We start from the raw sequence: 22554 nt of genomic DNA, 5'->3' as shown, positions 1-22554 counted from the left end.
TTTGTGGTCCAGGGTCACATATTTGCAAAAATGGTGCCTAGTTTCATTGTACCAGGTTATTTATTTCAATATTTGTTATTCATTTTACTTGTAAAACCAAAAACACCACACAACAAAATAACAAAATGACAATGAAAGTCATTGCAATGAAAGTAATGATTCAAAATATATATATAAAAAAATATATAACAATATATCAATGATGTTAAATAACTCCTGGAAAGACCAAAAGTTAGCGCTAGTGCAAAATTGGTACCTTGTTGCACTGCACCAGGTTTTGACGTCCATGGTGCCAAAAACAACTGATTCTCGTGAACATGTGGAATGGAGAACAGCTTTGTTTGATCGTTTCCTCACACAAAGTTATCCATGACTTCAGAAGACTTCCATATGGTGCTTTTTTGGTCGTCAGATATGAAACTATGACCTGTTGTTGTATAGCAAGAACCAGGTGAAGATTTCTCAAAGATTCAGGTACAAAGTATAGACAGGTTTCGAAGGACGAGAGGATAGGTAAATAATTTTCATTTTTTGGGTGAACTGTCCCTTTAACTCCCAAAGCGATGGGCTCTGCGGGGAATCTCTCTTCCCTCAACTTCAGAGATGTATTTTAGTCTTTGGTTTCCTCTGACTGCTCTCTTCAAGGTGGCACATGTCTGATGGTCTTTGATCGCTTTTTCTCCCTCCCTCTTGTCTCGAAAAGAGTTTCTAATTTTACCGTTTCCTCTCTCAGAAGCAGCAGATTGTGTGACCTCTGTCACATCATTCTTCTGTTTTTCCCCTCGCTCTCTTCCTCTTGCTCAATCTGTTCTTGCTGTGGTGAGGAAGATATAGCAGATGATGGATGTGTTTACACTGGAAGAACATTTCCACGGCTGCACTCAGTCAAACCATCACAACTCCACAGTCTTCACAGAAATCCTACCCTCATCTTCCTCCTCTTTGAAGGTCTCATTCACTAATCACATGCACACGTGTATTAGGGCGTAAAGCCTGTGTGCAAATGCTTACATGTTTCAATTGATTTGCACATATATATTTTTCATCTTATGACAAAACCACATATTCACTAATTATATATTTGACACAATATTTGGAGACAATGGGGTTTTTAATTATTACTTTTGTTCCGCAAAGATGCATAAAATTTATCAAAAGTGAGAGTAAAGGCAATAGCTAGTGTGGCAAATTATTCTATTTCTTTTCTCATTTTTTATTGGAAATAATAAAATGATGGACTCTGAATATCCACTGACCCTAAAATTGCCTCTGCTCTCCTGCAGGTGTAACATGCCTGTAAACCTGATCACCATTAGAGCCTTGGGAGCCCGTTATTGGCTTTTAGAGCATATACTTAAAGCCCTCTCTCGCTGTCATAACGTTATGGGTTAACACAGTTCAGTGGGATGCTCTAATTCAATGCGTCCTTCCATCTAACACACACGATGGCCGTATTATTAGACACTTGCTGCTGAGATGGTATGCCCAATTACCCATCAGTCTGCACTTGTCTTGTGTGAAAGAGTGTGTGTGTGTGTGTGTGTGTGTGTGTGTGTGTGTGTGTGTGTGTGTGTGTGTCCTGCAGGTCTTTGTGAATCAGCTCTGATGTCCTGATGACCCGTAAGTGCTGGCTCTTTTTCACGTCAACAGGAGCTGTTTGTTCAAGCATGCTGTGATGCACCAAAGGCCTTTGCTTACTGGACACACATAGAAATTCCAAGTGGAGGTTAAAGGGTTAAAGGTTCCTATATGCTCTATAGGTCCACTTTGGTTCACCTAAATGTTCCAAGGAATCCAAGTCTATAATGATGCTTTGAAGTATTTAGGAGCTGGATGCACATAATGCCACCCACCACAAAGTCTAAATTTCGAGTGGTTAAACTGAACTTTCTTTAAAGGAATACTTAACCAAAAAATGAAAATACGCTGCAAATACTCACCCTCAGGCCATGCAAGATGTAGAGGAGTTTGTTTCTTCATCAGATTTGGAGAAATGTAGCATTGCATCACATCCTCTGGAGTGAATGGGTGCCGTCAGAATGAGAGTCATTCTCAATAATCCACAAGTAATCCATACCACTCCATTCCATCAGTTAATGTCTTTTGAAGTGAAAAGCTGCGTGTTTGTAAGAAACAAATCTATCATTAAGATGTTTTTCCTTCAAACCGTTGCTTCCAGCTAAAATACGAGTCTATAATCCATAACATTTCCTCCAATTAAAAAGTCTTGTCTAAATCAGGAGAGACATATGCAGAGATCAAGCACTGTTTACAAGCAAAAACGGTCCAAATCAGCTCCAAATAAATATGTTGGTGGATTTTCAAGAAGACAACATGAGTGACACTTTTATTTTCACTGAAGAAAGTGTTATTATTGATAAAGGTATTTTAGTCAGAAGAAAGTTATAACGTCTTGATGGATTTGTTTCTTACAAACATGCAGCTTTTGGCTTTAAAACACATTAATTGATGGATTAATTGTGGATTATTGTGATGTTTTTATCAGCTGTTTGGTCTCTTATTCTGACGGCACCCATTCACTGCAGAGGATCCAATGGTGAGCAAGTGATGTAATGCCATTTGTTTCTAATAAAAAAAACAATGATCTGAGGGCGAGTACATTTCAGCAAATTTGTATTTTTGGGTAAACTATTCCTTTAAGCCCTGCGTTTGTTTACTCATTCATTTTATGATCTTAAGATGATTCGGCCAGTTCGGTGATTCTTTCTTTATCAAAAGAGCTCATTGTAGTGTGGGAATTGGTAAACATTACTTTGGTTCTTAGCAGAAACTGCAAACTGCAAACCTTTTAGCCAATGCATCAAACAAAGATCACACCTTTAATGTAAATCTAATGCAGCATTTCTCAAACCCATCACTGCATATTTTAGATCTCCCTTATTTAACATACCTGATTCTACTGATTAGCTCATTAACTCATCAAGAGCATCCGTGACCTGAATAAGGCATGTCAAATAATCCAAAGCATGCATGCTTGTGGGGTTCTGTAGGAAAAGGATTGAGAAATACTGAACAAAAAGCCATACCTAGCAATGGCCTAGTGTTTATTTTCGGGAATCTCAGATTATTTCAGTCTATCTCTCCCCTTGCCCTCTCTCTAGTTCTATAAATAAATAAAAAAATAGGAAAAGCCCCAAAAAATCATATGCAATAAAGCATGCAACACACTGACTGATTCGCCTCAGATTTATAAACGTGCTTGAGGGTTCAGACCAGCTCTAGGTAGATGTGGGTGTCATGTTCCTGAAATCTTTCTGTTTAGTTTGGCACATCTTCCACACCCTGTGGTACTTTATCTAAATATGGGTAGCTGACGCATTTCATGGCACCTACCCAGATTAACTTTTTAAATTATGAAAGATTTGAACATAAATGTGAGTTTGTACATGAATATGAAAAACTACCTCAGTCCGGAAACTATTTAGCCCTCGGTTAACATTATCGAACAGCCTGTGTAGCATATGACATCATCTGACAAGGAAAGTCGCTACAGAAGCGAAGCAAGTTTTATTACATTTAAGTGGAAGATTTGAATTATGCAATACCTTTTTTTTTTTTCCATGCATGAAAAAAATAAAAAATAAAAAATCACAAAAAAAAAAACTAGACCAGGAACATGAATTTAGAAAAAAATAATGAGCTTTAAAATCATGATTGCAATATATAAAGCCACAATCGTCAGATATCAAGTCACAATTAGAAAAAGTAAATGAAATTAAGATGTAAAGCCACAATTATGAAAAATAGATGTAACTTCAATAGATATTTAATAGCTATTTAAATATTTAATAGATATAAATTCAATTACAAAAAGATGCAGATGCAAGATATAAAGTCAGAATTTTAAGATATACATTTTACTCATTTGTTACTAATTATAGTGGCTTTTAATTTTTTGTATCTCTCCGATTGAATAGCATCAATAAATAAAAAGTTAAACTAAAGAGCTGTAAGATATAAAGTCACAATTAAGAAAGATAGACACAACTGTGAGATACTAAGGCACAGTTTTGAGATACAAGGTTAAAGAAAGAATACAGGGTTATGTAAAGTTGGAATTACAAAACATTTGGAGATATAAAGTCACATTGTGAATCAAGATACCTTCTGATGTTCATTAATGTTTATTTCATGCCATAACAAGTAAAGAGGAAGACGTGATCGGTTCACATGCTGCTTGAACTGAGGAGCTCCGAGGTACAGAGATCTGTCACAACACATTAAAGAACCACACAGAGCTATTTGTTGTTTGAATTTCTTTAAAAAATAAACACATTTGAAAGCTGAGACCTTGTTTCATACCAAAAGTAACCTGCTCTGTCTCGTCCGTCAATGTGTCATCAGTGTTTGCTCCACAATGTATTTTTCACTTTGTGAGAACATGATGTGTGGCGTGAGGAAGGGGGCGGGTTTTTTGTGCAGGATCAATTGTAACTTAGACATAAAGCTGCAGTTATGAAAAATACAGTAGATGCAGTTGGGAGATATAAAGTCAGAATTGTGAGATACATAGTCGCAATAACAAAACACAGATGCAACTGTGAGACACAAAGCAACAATTACGGCAAACAATCTGCATACAAACAAACACCGGCGGTCTACAAACTCTCAGCATCCAACAGAATACACGGATGCTTGTTAATTCTCCTCTAGTATTTTCTTTCCTGAACACACCAGATCTAATCAAACGGCAACAGGCAGCGCTAACAAACCCCAAACGCTGAGATCAGAATCGGTGATAATATAATGTGGCTGCGTTTATGAAGTCAGATGCGCGCGGAGGGCAGGGTGTTAGCTTGAGGGGTGTGTAGGGGGTTTTAATGAAGAACATTTGGGGGTCAAAGCCATTAGGGAGTACGTGTCACTCCTCATTACGGCACTCCACAGGGTCAAACAGAACAATAGAGATCAAGGTCACAGGTCACGGCCTCAAGAGAGGCTGCTCATTTCACTCACACACACACACACACACACACACACACACACACGTATGTTCTTTGCTTTCAGTGAGGACACAGATGCTGGTGGGGGAGGGGTTATGCAAATCAAGGCAGAGCTTTAATAACCCATTGAGGCGGAGCTTCCTTATTGCACGCCTGATTTGCATACAGAGTCATTCTTGCACTTTCTGTCTATCATTGTTGCTCTTTCTCTCTCACTATAGCATTTCTGTCTTTGTACAGGTCTCTCTCTCATTTCCGTCTCTCTCGCTGCCCCTCATTCTCAATTCTGTCACTTCCTTTTTCTCATTTGTGTCTCTCTCTCGCTCTTAATCTTCATAGGCGACAGCAGACATGGGGAGATCTTAAACAAGACAGATCTCTCCTCTGATGGCTTTTTCAGCACTGAGGGACTCGAATTCAGTTCCCGCAGAATGCCGGAGGAATCGGTTCCTTCTGCCGTAAGAGATAAATCATTAAAGTGGCTTCACCTGCATCTGCGAATGCAATCATCAGATTGACAGCGAGTGTTTAGACACACAGGAGCGAGACGCAGACAGCTCCGGCTGAGCGTCCTTCACGTCACAACAGGGGCACAACAGTCTCACCGTGTGCAAAGGAAGTGATATCATACTCAATAGCTCCACCTGATGGACACAGGTGGAAACAAACACCCCTCCAGACCAAAGATGAGGAGTGTTTTTGCACTGTATCTTACAGTGTAACAACACTGGAACTAGTACAGAACACTACTTAGGGCTGAACGATTCGGAGAGAGAAAAAAGCTAATAAAATGCAATTTTTTTTTTTTTTTTAAGATCTCCAGGTTTGCTGAGCTTGTTTGTAGGGGTGCAGAATTTGGCAAATAAATAAATACAAATAAAATAAAATCATATCGTGCGTATATACTAAATGCTAATATTAATACAAATTATTATTATTATTATAAAAAAATTAAAACATCAATATTGTAATCATGCTGTAACATAAAAAGTATAATATATAAAATATTTAAGAAAATAAAAATAATGATAAAACAGAATAAGAAATATATAACTATTGTCATACTATTGTACTGTAAAATAGTATATCAAATATTCTGTAAAAATAATTCAAAACATTACTTAATAAAATCAATAATATCAATCAATAATAAAATATTTTATTTTATAGCATAATAACAAAATAATTTAAAAAAAATTTACAGCTGTAAAATAACAATACCAATATTATAGAAATTAATAAATTAAAGATATTAGTCTTATTTTCTTAATTTTCAAACATTAAACCCTTTGGCAAAAAACTTAAAAGCTCCTTTGTTGGCAAAAAGTTTATAAACCTGTCTTATAAAAAATCTGGGGTGCGTTTCCCAAAAGCAACTTTGGTGGTGAGTTCCGTCGTTAGCAATAAAGTTCAATGGAAGTAACAGCTTTAGTTAACTATCAATGCTTTTGGGAAACGCACCCCTGGATGGTGCATGTTGTATTCCCAAATGCACTGACAGAGATGGAGTTTGTGTGGAGCAGTATTTATGGTGAAACAAATCCTAAAAACACCAGATTATGAGCTGCTCATGTGTAAATGAACATACTGCAGTGCTTCACTCCAAAACATACAGCGCATAATCACTGATAATAATTATAGGTACTTTATAAGCATTTATGCTTCTCTGAAGAGGTGAAAACCTTTGTTCAAGTGCATGTGTGTACATGTAAGCGTGTTCGAGAGCCTCACATGTTGCGTGGCTGCAGCGCTGCAGACTGGGTCAGCAGAGAGGGGGGGCAGCTCATGAACAGCCTCTGAGCTCGACCAATCAGATCCTCGTACGGCAGATCCTGAGGCATCTGAGACAGCAGGTGATGAACGCTGGCCATATCACACTCGCTGCTCTTCACTTCCTTCTGTCTGTACAACACAATCTGATGAGAGAGAGAGAGAGAGAGAGAGAGAGAGAGAAAGAGAGAGAGAGAGACACAGGTCTGTTAGTCTTAGCGTCTGACTCATACTGTAGACAAAACTGACAATTCAATCTGATCGACTGGCTTTATTCAAGTATAACAGTCCACTGGGACACAAATGCGGTGTTAGAATTGTTAAAATTACACTTCTGAGGAAGAGATTCACTGAAGTAGAAATAGGTTCATAACTACAAATATATGAAAAATATAAAAGAAGTTTTTTAATCACTTAGTAGCATGTAAACTAGACATCCATGAACAGAACAATACATTTCACTGTGAAATAAATCAGGTTTGATCAGAGTAAAAAGAAAAACAAGAAATCAATGTGAAAACCCACAGTACTAAACTAATTAAACACAACTTGGTGCTGAACCCCTTGTCTTCAAAATGCTGTTGTTTTTTTTTCTTTTTTAAGTAAACAAGTGTTATTCTGTTCGATTTATATTTAATTTTTTTAAATTGATGTTTAAATAAGAAAAGAGTAATAAACTTAAAATAATAAATGAATAATATAAAACTATATAAAAAAACAATAGAAGCGTAATTCTTAATCTTATTTCATGATATAATCTCTGAAAATAAATATTAATATATTTAATATATGAGACAACTTCATATCATTTAAAATGATTCTAATTGTAATCATACTACAATCATACAGTCAATAAATTATAATACACACAAAACACGCAAAATTTTATTGTTTTTTTACTTTTTTAAGTTAATTTCATTTCATTTATTTTACTTTATATTATTTTATTTGCTTTTCTTGTTTTAAAGTAAAACTTTTTTTTGACAAATTAGAAAAAAAAAGCCAAATAGGGTACGAAAATTTTTATTTTTAATTCTAATTGAAGACACATTTTCAAAAACAAGTCTGTAAAACAAGTAAATGTCTATGTGCAGATAGTTTTAATTAAAAATAAATATAAAAAAATGTGACTAATTGTTAATTTACATGCTCAGTCTCTTCCAATCTAAGTGGGTGATTCTTGGTGAGAATAAGATACATTTTGGACCAAAACTAAACTGTTTCCTTCTCTTACAAGCAAACAGCACTGAGCTGCCTGTAAAAAACACCCGAGTTCACAGATGTTCACTCCAGCACGGGTGTCTACAGTCCCTCCCAGCACAGGTCAAATAAGAGCAGCTCAGAGCTGAGCTGGGTCACGTCCAGCAGTGTGTGAGTGCACCGAGCCCCACCTCATGCACCGAAGAAGAAGCAGGATGAACTACATTTCTTTCTACTGCTTTCTTATCCTGACTTCAAACGGCCGCTGGCCCCCTTTGCTTTCGCTGTTGTGTCTAGCAGGGGAGCGGCTCGTGGAGACAGAAGAAAGAGGCACACTTCCACACAAACCTCTGGTGAATTCATTAGAGTTGTTTAATTAACTGATCCCGTTACAACAAAGTGCCCTCGATTCCTGCATCAAATGAGGAAGGAGTGGAAAAATAAAGAAAATCCCTCTCTTTGCAGCCACGTTTGTTGTTTTTGTGCTGATGAATTTAGCGATCGCCTAAATAAGTGAATTAACAAACACCGAGGCAAAACACGGTAAACAACATCCTCTTTAGGATTGCAAAAGCTTGGTATAGTGTGAGGGGTTATACGACGTAGAGGATTGCTCTGAACTCTCACTACTGCCTGAAACTTCAGTGTAATCATGGGAAAACTAAAAACTACTGTTCACAGCAAAAGAGTGCCATTCTTGAGGATAGAGACCGTTTGTTAGACAAGTCAGATAGACACATGCAGCCGGTTAGTTAATGTAAAATGACCTGTTTAGAGATCACGAGTGAATCAACACTGGCAATCTGATGAGATTTAGCATTACCAGTAAAGACCAATGTTGTTATTGTTAACTAAAACCGAAAACTAGGAAAAATTATTTTCAGTAACTGAAATAAAATAAAATATATAAATATAATATAAATATAAATGAAAATTATTAACTGAAATAACTGAACTAAGTTGAAGTATTAAAAATGTCAAAAACTTAAATAAAAATAAATGTTATTATTATTATCATTATTATAATATTATTATTAATATAATAATTATTATTATTATTATTATTTCATATTAAAACAAATGGAAGAACTATTAAGATAATAATAACAATAATAATAATAATAATAATACATATTTATTATTATTATGATTATGATTATTATTATTGATGTCATCCTTTAATATGAAAAAAATAAACAAATATATCAAATGTTGCCTTGGTTTCTATATGCAATGAAAAAGTTTGTTGAAGAATATAAAGGACTAAAACTGAATAAAATATAAACAAAAACTAAACAGAAGTATTAAAAAATTCATAAAAATAAATATTAACATAATAATAATAATAAAATATTAGATGAAAACAAAATTCTTAGTTGAAATAAGTTAATAATATAGTAGTAAAATGATAGTAGACTAGTAGTAAAATTATTAAAACTGAAATAAATGAATATTTGGCCTTGTATTTTTATAAATGTGATGCTCATCTCAATACTGTTCCCTTTTAAAAGAAAAAAAACTCTGCTTAATGTGCCTTGCCAAAAAAAAAAAAAAAAAGGTCAAATTGGATAGATGAAACTAAACTAAAGCGCTTCTCATCCAGGCAGATGAAGAAGACAGCACAGTGTTTCAAGGTCTTTGAAACATGGTAAATGTGAAAGTGGCTTTTTCAGCATCTTGTGGCAGAAGTGTTGAGCTTTAAGGATGCCCAGTCATGTTAAAATATATTTTTAGAGACCCTTCAGTCCTTTTCACTCAGGAACAATGAAAAGGTCAACACACAGCACTGCTGGATGTCCTTGAGACACAGACTAAAGCACAGACCGCAGAGACGCTCCTCCTTACCACAGCGGCGAAGTAGATGGCCATGAGTGGGTGAGACGCCAGGAAGAAATCATAGAGCCGCAGAACATGCCGGAAATCTGACAGGACGTAGCCGTACCATGTGATCAGCCAGCTGAGGGCGAAGATGGTGCCCACCTCAGACCTGCAACACAAAGACAATCGGTGATTAGCTCTCATCTGTTAACATGAGTTAATGCATGAGAAAACATGAACAAACAATGTCTAACCATATGTTTTACAGCATTTATTAATCTAGAAGTCATTTTAATAGTAATGCATTAGTCTATTATGATTTTAAAAACTAAATTATTAGGAACTTATTCATCAATCTATTTATTTTATTAGCAATGAATTAATATATTAGCAGTTTTCTTTAATTACTTCGCAATTTATTCTTTAATCTATTAGTTATTTTATTAGTAATGCATTAATCTATTGGGATTTTTATTTATTAATTTTAGCAGTAATTCATCCATTAATTTATTAGGTATTTTATTAGTAATGCATTAAGCTGTTAATTATTTAAATTAATTCATTAGTAATTTATTCATTAATCTATTAGTGATTTTATAAGTAATTCATTAATCTATTATGATTTTATTATGAATTTATCCATTAAATTTATTAGGTATTTTATTAGTAACGCATTAAGCTGGTAGTAATTAAAATAAATATATAAGTAATTTTTTAATTAATTTATTAGTAATTTTATTAGCAATGCATTAATCTATAAATAATCTCAAATGATCTGCAGTTTATTAATTAATCTATTAGTAATTTTTTGGTTAATTTATTAGTAATGTTATTAATGTAGTAATGTAAGTAATGTATTAATCGAAGTAATTTTTTGTAAGGTATTAATTTTAGTCATTTCAAATTATTAGTAATTTATAATATTAGTAACTTATTAGTAATAATGTTATCAGTAATAATGAAATAGTTACAAATTATTTGTTCATTGTTTCTTCATTCATGTTAAGATACAACTTTTGAGTTGAAAAATGTATTATTAAATGTTAAAATTGAGATTAAGGTTATTAAATGCTGTAGACTTCCTGTTCTCATACACACACTCACATACATATATATATATATATATATATATATATATATATATATATATATATAAATTCAATCATAGCTATTTATTTATTTAAACTAAATTAATTTAAACTACATGTAAAAAAAAACACATTTCCTTGGCAATATTTGCCAACCCCATTTCAGAGCACTATGAGCATGCTTATATTTGAAGAAAACTCATGATTGAGCCCCAGGAACTGAGGTTTGGGACCATGGCAAAAGCACAAAAACTAGCATTTAGCATATACAATGGGGCGGCACGCTTGTATGTGTCATGTAGAGTATGTATCCGGCAGAAGTAAACACGCTCAATGGCAACATGACCTTTGAAAGGGCCTATAAACTGTGAAATGGACATTCAAACATGACAGAACTCCTCCTCTAAAAACCCACCCAAGCATTTAGCATGTGCAAAACACAGAAACGCATGTCTGACACATTCATTAATCACCATCACTGATGTCACTGATATTCCATGCAAACAATTTAACGCTGCTGTAGGCCTTTTTTTCCACTCTGTAAATGTGCTGCAAGGTCACGAGTACGTGTAAGACGAGAACAAAAGTGACCCGCCAATGGACTACAGATGGACTACAGCCACAGATTTTCATTTATTTATTTTAACAGCCATGAAACTGTAAGTGCATTGCATGGGCAACTGTATGAGATTTATTTTTATTTATTTGTACTTTTTTTATTATAATTATTTATTTATTTATTGCTTTTAAACATTTAAACAAATTTTTATTGTAAATTTCTATTGTCTTTTCACTGACCTACAAGATTTCACAAATACAATATTTTTTTGTTTGGTTGTGTTTAGAGATGTTCCAATACCATTTTTTCCCTCCAGATACCGATTCCGATACTCATGCTTTGGGTATCGGCCGATACCGAGTACCGATACCAGTGTGTTAAAAGAAAAAAGGAAAAGATCATACTACGCCTGCATAACTGTGATATTATCATTGTGGTAAGGTCTGGCTCAGGTTAAACCCTTTGTAAAACATGAATAAATACAGGAAATGGAAGCCATTTATTTTAAATTATTTTTAATGTTTAAATAGAACAGTATAAAACAGTAGTGCAACAGCAATTTAACTAAATAAATACAGGAATATATATTTTTTTATTTTTTTTTAAATAAAGTGCAGCCACAATATTGTAAAAAAAAAAAAGGCATTTAAATTTTTTAATAGAACAGTATAAAACAGTAGCCCAACAGCAACTTCAATGATTCCTTAAAAAAAAACTTAAAGTGCAGCCATTATGAAATAAAAAGGCATTCAAACCTTCAAATAGTGCAGTATTTAACAATAGTGCAAAACCAACCTATAAAGTAAACATAAACAAAAATACAAATCAAAAGAGTAGCAGCTACATATTAAACAAAAAATACTTTACATCAAGTAGGCTACACATTGCAGTAGCATTTAAGCAATTTAGTATTGCTCATAATTTCAAGAGCAAAGGCAGATTCTTCTTCAAGAAGATGAGCATTTCTGCCCTCTCTCCTCCTAGCCTGTTCCTTCTTGCATCAATAATGTTGGATGCTACACTGAACAGTCTCTCACTGTCAACACTGGTACAAGGAGCACAGAGAAACTTTGCAGCGGTGGCAGCCAGGGTGGGAAAACGAATTTGGTTGACTTCCCAGTACTGGAATGGGCTGTCTGAGCGTGGGACCGTTTGTTCTGTCAAATATGTCTGTATTTGATTTTGAACTTGTGTGCTAGTGCTACTTGCCCCACGTTCCTCATCATGCTCCTGCAGGATTTCCTCAAACAGGCCTTTCAAGCTGCTCTTTCTGCTGTCTGGCTGTGCTTCCAGACGTGGGGCTTTATGGGGGTTTTCTGGCACTGTCGCTGCTCCCTCAGGTGTCGTCCTGCTCAGTAACGCTGCCGCCATCTTCTCCACTTCTTGGGTCAGAGCATCCTTGGCATGCTTGTTGCTGTCTGCTCCTGTGAAGTATCTAAAAACAATGAAAAATAATAAATAAATGTCTTAATGTGTAAAATAAACATATAAGCAACCTCTATAGTAGCTTTTAGTGGTTACATATTAATGCAACAGTAATCAATAATAATGCAATATCTAGTTATCCAAAACACCATTTCAAAATTTTGTTTATAATATAGACATTTAATAAACATATTAGACATACCTGTCTTTGAATTGTGGGTCTAAAAGAGTGGCAACTGCATACAAGGGCTCATTCTCGATATTCTTGAACCTTGAATCTTTGACTAACCTCCGCCCACATGAATACACAAAAATAGGGGCGTGGTTTTGTTGCAGTCCGATGGAGAAGAGAAAGAGTTGCGTCTGTGTTTGTCGCCATGTCGTCGAAACGCTGTTATTTTCATCTCGGAGTCCAATCACCTTTGTTTGGCCTTCCCAGGGACGCCGTACTTGGAGATTAATGGTTACAATTTATGTTTAACTCAGTTCCGGAAAATTATAATCCACATGTAAAACTATGTGCAGCACATTTTGCTGAGGACAGCTTTCTTAAACTCAATCATTTTAATGCCGCATTTGCACAAAGATTATTCTTGAAAGATGGAGCAGTTCTCTCTTTGTCTGGAGAAGACGTTGTTTATGGACCACAACCGGTAAGTGTATTTTATTATTTAAGTTGGTGTGTTTAACAGTTTCTGTAACTTATTACACAAAGGGCAACGCTGTTTAGCTTTGTTAACTAGATGTTAGGGCTGTGCAAAAAATCGAACGCGATTTTCATGCGCATCTCGTCAGTAAAAACGCTCCTGTGATTATAAGTACATCTCTCCAGCACATGCTCCTGCCCACTTGCTTCTCAAAACTAGTCCAATCGCGTTTACAGGAGGGCAGCGTGCTCTAAGCTGCTGTCGAATCACAACACAGGAACCGCTGGCACAATCACAACTCGTTACTCATTTCTGAAGGAGGGACTTTATAGAACAAGGAAGTCATCAGCCCGTTTTTATGACAGTGAAAACAGCGGTATACAGAGAGGTGAATTGTGTGAAAAATACTGTTTTTTTACACGCGAAACATGAACACATGTTATATTGCACACTGTAAACTAGGGCTGGGACAACGTCCCAAAAAATACGTCGACGCAAAATATGCGCATCGATTCGTCGACCTGTTTTTATTTTTCTAAAAAACGTTTGCAAAACATTTACCTTATGTGCGCTGAATATACGCGATGGCCGGAACAACATTCTGTCCAACGTTATATAACCAATCCAGGGGTTTTGGCGGCTGTCAAAGCATTATTTGATCGGTGAGTGATGTAGAATAGAATGACTGCGGCGCCTGACAGGGCGCGTACGAGAGAGAGCCCCGGCTGTGCGCGCACTCACAGTCTTCAAACAACACGAGCGCTTCTTGCTCTTCCTCTCCCTTGTGCATATTAATCAAAATCATTAAACACGATAGAAAAAAGGCAAAACACCAAAGTTTCACGCGCGCTCGCGCACTCACAGTCTTCAAACTACACGAGCACTGTCTTGCTCTCTCTCTCTCTCTCTCTCTCTCTCTCCCTTGTGCATATTAACCAAAATCATAGAAAAAGGGCGAAACGCCAAAGTTTCACGTGGAGCATTCAGAGATTTTTTTTTCTCCATGACAGGCTGCTGGCTTTTTTTTTAGGAAAAGCACTCTGTATTAGCTTAAAGCCCTCAAGTTTACATTGGTTACTGTATTCTTTCAATTGCTCTAAACAAGTATTTTGGGTGACCTTTTTTATTGAATGCTAGACATCAAGTTGTTGTTATTTTCATCTGAAAGAAGAACTTTTTTTCAGTAAGCTAGGCCCTATGTGTTCAGTAAGCTTGTTTCAGTAAGCTATGTGTTTTCAAGGTTTCAAGGTTTTATTGAATGCTATCTCTATACAAGTGCAAAGTAATGCATTCTTAGTCAGTCTTTTATTTTGTAATTTTAAGAGCAATAAACATATATTGCAATGTTAAGGAATTCATGTTTTTTTTTCATTCAGATATGTAAATCAACATGTATAAATTGTTAGTAGTCAATTAATGGGGAGATAATCGTAATCGAATCGGTCTGAAAAATTAATCGTTAGATTAATCGATGCATCAAAAACATAATCGCTAGATTAATCGTTTAAAAAATAATCGTTTATCCCAGCCCTACTGTAAACACAATCAAAGCTTCAAAAAAGCGTGAAAAATGGGACCTTTAAAGTAAAATAGCCTACAAATAATATTTAGACTGTGTTTTAGATTAAATAAAGCAGTAATTGATGTCATAACATAATGGGTATGTTTTGACTTAAAGATCAGAAGATATAGCTTACATGAAAAAAAGACATTAATAACATGACATTAATAATAAAACAAATAAATGACAAATAATTTTATATATACTGATTTATTCATTAATCATGTGTAATATGTTAAATTTTTTTAATCAAATCATAAGCTCTAAAAGAATTTCAGAATTTGTACAACTTTTGCTGTAGACCATCTACAGATGTTAAATCTTAAAATACAAAGTTAGGGTTAACTGCATCTTTCTGGGGGAAAATGCAGCAATTGATTTATAGTTTATTTATAGTTATTTTCAAAGCTTCAATGTACTGTCAAAAAAAAAAAACTCATTGTTCATTTAATTCTAACAAATAAGATCTTGTAAAAAATTAACCAAAATCTAAAATATTTTGCTTAGAATTTCTGCAAGGAGAGACTTCCGAACAAAAGGGAATATATCGGTATCGACCAAAATGAGTTAAAAAATATCGGCATATCGGATATTGGCAAAAATCCAATATCGTGCATCCCTAGTATAAATGCTTTTTGGATTTAGGCACTATATATATATATATATATATATATGCTCGTTTGGAAACACAAAAATGTACCTATGTTCCGCACACAAAATATTGCATTCGGTCATTCGGTACACATGTGCACCGTAACGAAAGCCCTGTACCGAAACGGTCCGGTACGAATACACCTACCGTTACACCCCTAAAATATATATATATATATATATCTCTGTACAGACCGACTGATGCACAAACACAAACAGGAAAATAACAATTATTTTTTAGGCTGTCTCATCCAACCATGGGCTTTTTAGAAGTTCTGCATTTTTATTAACTTGTTTGGAAAGATCCATAAAAGCAAAAGCAACAGCACCTGAGTGAGCAACACCATTAAACCTGTGGACCAGCGCTGCGACGAGACACGCACATGCAATATTGATGAAGAACCTCTTATTCTCTACATTTTAGATGAGTCACCATTAAAATAACCTGCTTTTACAAACGCAAGCCGGAAAAGCCACACGCAATGCAGAGCCTCAGGTTTACGTGAATACTTGCACAGACGCAAGGCGACATACATTTATGATGTCCCAAAAGTGTATCAACAATATCAACAATTTTGTTGGCTTGCCACACCAAACGGCTTTCACTTAAACAAGACAGTCACATAGCAAGAAAGCATGCATCTATAAGCATCAGGTTTTAAAAGACAAACCACACAGACTGACAACATTCAAAATGCATTTGAGGAATATGCAAGCTTTTTTTAACCGTCTAAAACAGGATCAACAATAACAATGATCATTATGTGAGTTTCAGCACAGGGCTTACATTCATACGACACAACATTACATTTCTTTACCATGAACGAGCATTTTTATGCAAATGCCAATATATTGTTTTCTGTGAGGTTTAGCAGTTTTTGATTTTAAAATGTGTGTTATCTAGCTACTGTAGCTAGGGCTAGGTATCGAGTTTGATACTTTTTAGACACAGACCAAATTGCCTCGATTCCATCGAATATCGAAAAACTTCTCATCGTTAGGTACCAAATTATCGATACGTGGCGTTCAACATCGTTAACAAAGAAGAACTACGTTAACAACAGGAGGATGGAGGACGCTGTGATCAGAGCAGTGTTTTTGTTGCGTCTTATAGATTTCACAATAATGGAGATGGAATGTCAACGTATACGTAAAGTGATTGAAAGAATCGCCAGATTCTGCGAGTGCGAAAATGTCCAAAAGTGGGTAGTTCCACAATTAGTTCTGGTACTATGAAAATGTTCCTGCGGTGCGAAAGCGCGTGTTACACAGTGTGAATTTTGTTGACGAATAATTAGCATCATAATGTTTGTCAACAACATTTTTTTTCACTGACGACAATTAGAAGATAAACTAAATCTCTTTTTGAATGCCAAAAACTATGGCTACGTTCACACTGCAGGGCTTAATGCTCAATTCCGATTTTTTGAAAAAATTAGATTTTTTTGCAAGGCCGTTCACATTTCCAATTAAATGCGACCTTTTGTGATCTCCTGTGTGAACGTGAAATGACCCAGAAGTGATCCACATGCGCAGAAGAGTACTCAACGGCCAACGACGTCACTTGTTGTTTGCGGAAGTAGCTAAACGTGGATGTCAACAACAATGTAGTCAACAGCGGAGCTCATTTAGCAATATTAAAGTTATTTAAGCAGCATCGTCCGCCATGGTTGTTGTTTATCTTCTCATTCCCGCCTACTTCAATGCAGAATTATGACATTTGTAGCATATAAATGACGTACGGGTCGGATACATGTGGCCTGGCCGTTCAGACGGAGGTCGCATTCCAAAGGATCGGATACGTATCGGATTTAGGACCACATACCCAAGTGGCCTGGGTCGCATTTGAAAAGATCGGATCTGTGTCGTTCAGACTGTCATGAAAAGATCAGATACAGGTCGCATAGGGGCAAAAAAATCGGAATTGGGTCGTTTCAGCCTGCAGTGTGAACGTAGCCTATGATGTAAATATATTGACATTTTCGTCAACCAATAAAACCGAGACAAAAATGTTAGGGTGGGACAATTTGGGAAGAGATTCATTCAATTTCCGAATGAATCTGCTGCGTGATTAGGAGGTTAGATGCATACATATGAACTGGAGGGACATAAGCTAAAATACACTTGCTGCACGTCGCATAAAACGTTAAAAAAATGTCAATGTGTAAGAGTAAGAGAAGAGCAGACATATAGATAAATCTGACAATGCAAGAGAGAACTCAATTCGGTCCGGTTTTCAGTAGGGATGGGCGAATCGATCCTGAAGTATCGATATATCGATTAGGGCTGTAGCTATCGAATATTTTAGTAATCGAGTATTCTACCAAAAATTCCATCGATTAATCGAGTAATCGGATAAAATGTGTTTTTGCTTAATTAAAAAGTGTAATATTAATTATGCAAGAGAAAATAAGACTCCTGGGTCTCTTAAAATGGACAGCTAAGTTTCCTTTTTTAGAAAAAAAATATTTTTATTTTTTTAAATGCATAGAATGCAATGCATACATCAAAAATAAACATTTAATTATTACCCATTACCCATCTCTGTCTGTACTTGTACTGTGAACAATGACAATAAAGTTGACAGATGAATTAAGTGCATTTAAATGCCATTCAGTTGGGGTTTTAAATAAAGCATTTTCTGAGATGCACATTAAACACATAAAACATCAATTTAATTTATCTTTTAATTATTGAAAATTAACTTAACTTTTTGGTAAACAAAGGTAGTAGTTTTTTTGCAGTAGTAGGCTATGTACATTCTGCTGAACAATAGTCTTTAACCAGACTTTTATTTTGATGGGTTGACGTACCTTTACAGTTCTGTGTATGTGATGTGATGCTAGTTTTACTCAAATCAAATGGTCAAATGCTCATGAAGTGACTGTCAGTGCAGTTCTGGAGATGTTGTTCATGTGTTCACGTCCTTATTTAGTGAGACAGCAGACGCTGAAATTACCGCGAGCGTCACGCGCGCTTCTGTGTGTTTAATGAATGAAGACGCGCTTCTGCTCCATTCATTAACAGGGACACGCAGAACATGCAGGATTCATATTTAAATAGACTGTTCCGGCTTAATATTTACAGATATTAGTCCATATAGTGATTTGATGTAAGTGCAATGAGCTATTTTTGATTAATTAATTCAAAATTTGGTAAATTCAGTGCCATTCCGCGTTAAACTGTAAATTCCACTTTTATGACTGGATTCCGCGATTCCCTCCGCGTTTTCTGCATCCCGGAAATTATAGGGCCCTAGTTGTGGCATGCCAGCTCTATCTTGCAATGAACACACACCACAACGTTCTCTTTACGTTTGCCCGCGCCCTCAAATCAAAACACTGCTGACTCCTTGCAGTATGGGATTTCAGACGCAGCGCTTGTGTCTCCTTCCGCTTTGTGGGTGACGTAAACGCGTTGTCACATTAAAAAAAATCATTGCGAAAGAACCTGACGTGGGATTTAAAATAAATTAAAAGAGGCTTAGAGGCAGAGGAATTTGCCTCGATCATTTTTTGTAATCGAGTTACTCGAGGAATCGTTTCAGCCCTATGATAATGATGCAAGTATCGAAAGTATTGATACTCAAATAAAAAATATCAATACTAAGGTGTTTTTATTTATCAGTGTTTTTGTTTATTAAACAAAAAATAATGCCTACAATATGCCTTAGATTGGACAAATAATCTATGTTAGCAAATAATTGTGTGGAAGGCATTTTCCTGCTCGTCTGAACACACGCAAATGTTGCAAGGCAAAATCAATCAATTACAGAGAGCGTCTACTGACTTCTGACAGTGCATTTCAATAGAGCTGTGTTGCCTATAATAAGAAAGCATTTATGTTTTTGGAAAAGACAGCCCAGAACAATGCAGAAAAAACATATGTTTGGGTTATTTCACAGTAAACCCATTGAAACTGTACCCTAGCTTGTGCAGTACATTTATTTAAATTTGAATGTTAAAAGTTCATATTGCTCATGTTCTTTTCTGTATTGTTAATATAAATCATACTCTCTCCGAATAAAAAGATTGCATTTTATGCATGCAACAGTCTATTACTGGCAGTCCCTTATGACAATGAACCATGGTAAAGTGAACATAGTTTAACTATAGTATTTGTAGATTTCCTTGGTTACCACTACAATAAACATATTTTAACTATGCGTAAACAAAAATATAACCTAATAAGTTTCAATTAAGGCGTATTGAATGTTAAAATGCATTTCAAATATAAAGTAGGTATTACTACCCATTATACTCATAATAATTAAATAAATTTCATAATCTAAAAGTTTAGTTTAGAAGTATTGTATCGGTATCGATATTGACGATACTGGCAATTAAAAGTATCTGTATCGTATCGAAAACAAAATATGTGGCATCACCCATCCCTAGTTTTCAGAGCAGAGACACCGAAGCATACATACACAAAGAGCGCATCTCACAGAGTGCGAGTACTCTTTTGCGTTGCATGAACGGAGAATTACACACAAAATTATGTGGGATTGTCCGTTTTGACGCGCATTCGTGTAAACACAGTTGATTACATCTTAAGTGAACGTAAACAGTACGTTATTGCAGCAGTTTCAAAGGTGCAGCAGCCTAATTTAGTTGCTATTGTCCGAGTCATTGATGTTAATCAAGCAACAAAAGAACTTTAATAACCCTAACCCTAAAATAAACCCTAAATCCTATTTATTTATAGAAATAAAAATGTCTGCTTGAAAGAATGAAGAATATGGTAAACAAGTTACTATAAATAATGCATAGTAAAAAATTATAAACATTTGGTATTTCATTAAAAAGAAGATTCTTTATGAGAAGTGGTTGTGTGTCACTGCAATTAATTCAGTGTCTATCACGATAAAACCTTAATATCAAACCTATATAATAAATGTAGAAATATGGGAAAAATGCTTAAGGTTTATTAAGGTTCAAAATTAACACTGGTGTTACATGACCATTCATGCACACTGTAGCATCATGCTACATAAGACAATAATTAAGATATATATTACGCTTTTACTCCAAACTCACTTTAAACCACCATCAAGTGTTTGTAATAACTTCCGATTGCCGTCTAAAGTGTGTTTTGGCCATGTAATGTTGCTGAAATGAAATATGTTATTACCTCTGAGTCAGAGCAGCGATCATGGATGAGAACACAGGCAGACAGCGCTGGAAGCTGCTACTGCTCATCACTTAATCAGTGGAAAATGGATAGAAATGATGAGTCTGTCTGAGCTATGCATTTTAAAACAAAAACACACTAGTGTAAATATAGCCTAACAGACGTGTAAACTCAAGACTATTTGAGCTTTATTAAAACTATTTGCACTGATATATTGTGTTGATTACATTTTGTTCCTTTGTGCAGTGGCTCAGTGGATGAGTCTGAGTCTGCTTAAACATCAACAAGCTGAAAAATAAAACCAAAATTTTTTTTAGATAATGTAATCTTGTTAAAATTGATATCGAAAAAGTATCATTCAGGAATCGGTATCAAAGTCAAGGTATCGGTATCTAAAATTTCTGAACGGTACTCAGCCCTAACTGTAGCTGACTATAGGATTTATCGAGATTGCAAGAATGGCTTAACAGTCTTAAAACCATCAGCTAAAATGAGAATGAATTTCTTAATAAAGAAATAAACTTATTACATTATGCATGATATTTCTTTATCTGCAAACATTTTAATGCAAATTATAAACATAATTATTACTCATATATTACAGTAAGAAAACATCAAAAACAAAAAAACACTATAACAGTAACCAACTAAAAAAATATGTAAATTATATAATTACTCAAAAATAAATAAACTACAGGACCTACCTAAAGCACGTGTTACCAAGTGTTATTTTCATTGACAAATAATTTACGTAATAATGTCCGTCAACAACACCAACGACAACGAGATGATACGGACAAAAATGTTTTTGAATGACAAAAACTGACGAATCAACTATCAACGAATAAAATCGATACTTCTTTATCTGCAAACATTTTAATCCAATTATAAACAGAATTATAACTATTATTTATCATATATTACAATAAAAAAAACACTATTACAGTAACAAACAAACAAATAAATGTTAATTACATAAATACTGAAAAATAAAATCGCAGAGCAATAAGCACTAACTAAAATTCAGCAATAACTAAAAAAGGATTAACGGATATTCTCTATGTACTGAAAGTAATTATTTGTTGTACATTTGTTGGTGTATTTTTTTTTAATATTACTAGAATTTAAATAATTATATTAAAAAAACAAAACAATATATACATGTTTGTTAGGGTTTTTGAAAATCAGGAAAGAACAAATCCTTACTGTTGAGCCCTGTGACAGTGACTTTGATAAAGGACCGCACAAAAAAACGTCTCTTGTGAGAGTATTTCATAAAGCGCCTGTGTGTGTGTGTGTGTGTGTGTGTGTGTGTGTGTGTGTGTGTGTGTGTGTGTGTGTGTGTGTGTGTGTGTGTGTGTGTGTGTGTGTGTCCTTGCAGGGAAACCAGTTTTGATCTGACAGAGGTGAAGTGAACTGTACATCTACTACACACTGCTACTCCTCTTCTCTCGTCTGATTCAGTGTAAACAGCTACCATCTACTGGCAGCAAACGTGCAGACATTCAAGAACCACGTCACAGATTTCAGCAGCTTTAACAGTCACATACAGTGTGTAATAGTCAAAGATAAACCTGTTAACACATGACTCTGTCTAGTTGTTTAAGATGCCCTCTGCTGCCCTCTTCAGTACAGAAAAGTATATTAATCTCAGCTGGTCAGATGCATTGAAATCAATGATCTGGGATCATAACAAGCCGATTACCATGAAAAAATAATTTGACAGAATTAAAACAAA

At 35.1% G+C, this 22554-nt stretch overlaps 1 protein-coding gene across 2 annotated transcripts in view; it reads right to left on the bottom strand.

The window, feature by feature from the left end:
- LOC132144999 (TBC1 domain family member 20-like) overlaps window positions 1–22554 on the bottom strand; it is a 30533-nt gene that overhangs the window by 3021 nt on the left and 4958 nt on the right. The window contains exons 6-8 of one of the 2 annotated variants that reach the window (XM_059555654.1): window positions 9780–9921; window positions 6696–6880; window positions 3835–5417 (exon numbers count right to left, since the gene is read on the bottom strand). In XM_059555654.1, the coding sequence (XP_059411637.1) occupies window positions 5327–5417; window positions 6696–6880; window positions 9780–9921 (418 nt within the window). In that variant the 3' untranslated portion in view covers window positions 3835–5326. Of the gene's footprint in view, window positions 1–3834; window positions 5418–6695; window positions 6881–9779; window positions 9922–22554 lie in introns of those variants that run through there. The other variant, XM_059555653.1, reaches the window with a different exon arrangement.

This window comes from Carassius carassius, chromosome 8 (assembly GCF_963082965.1).
Source record: "Carassius carassius chromosome 8, fCarCar2.1, whole genome shotgun sequence".
NCBI lineage: Eukaryota > Metazoa > Chordata > Actinopteri > Cypriniformes > Cyprinidae > Carassius > Carassius carassius.
Note: the sequence above shows the minus strand (reverse complement) of the source record. Positions and strands in the feature narration are given on the sequence as shown.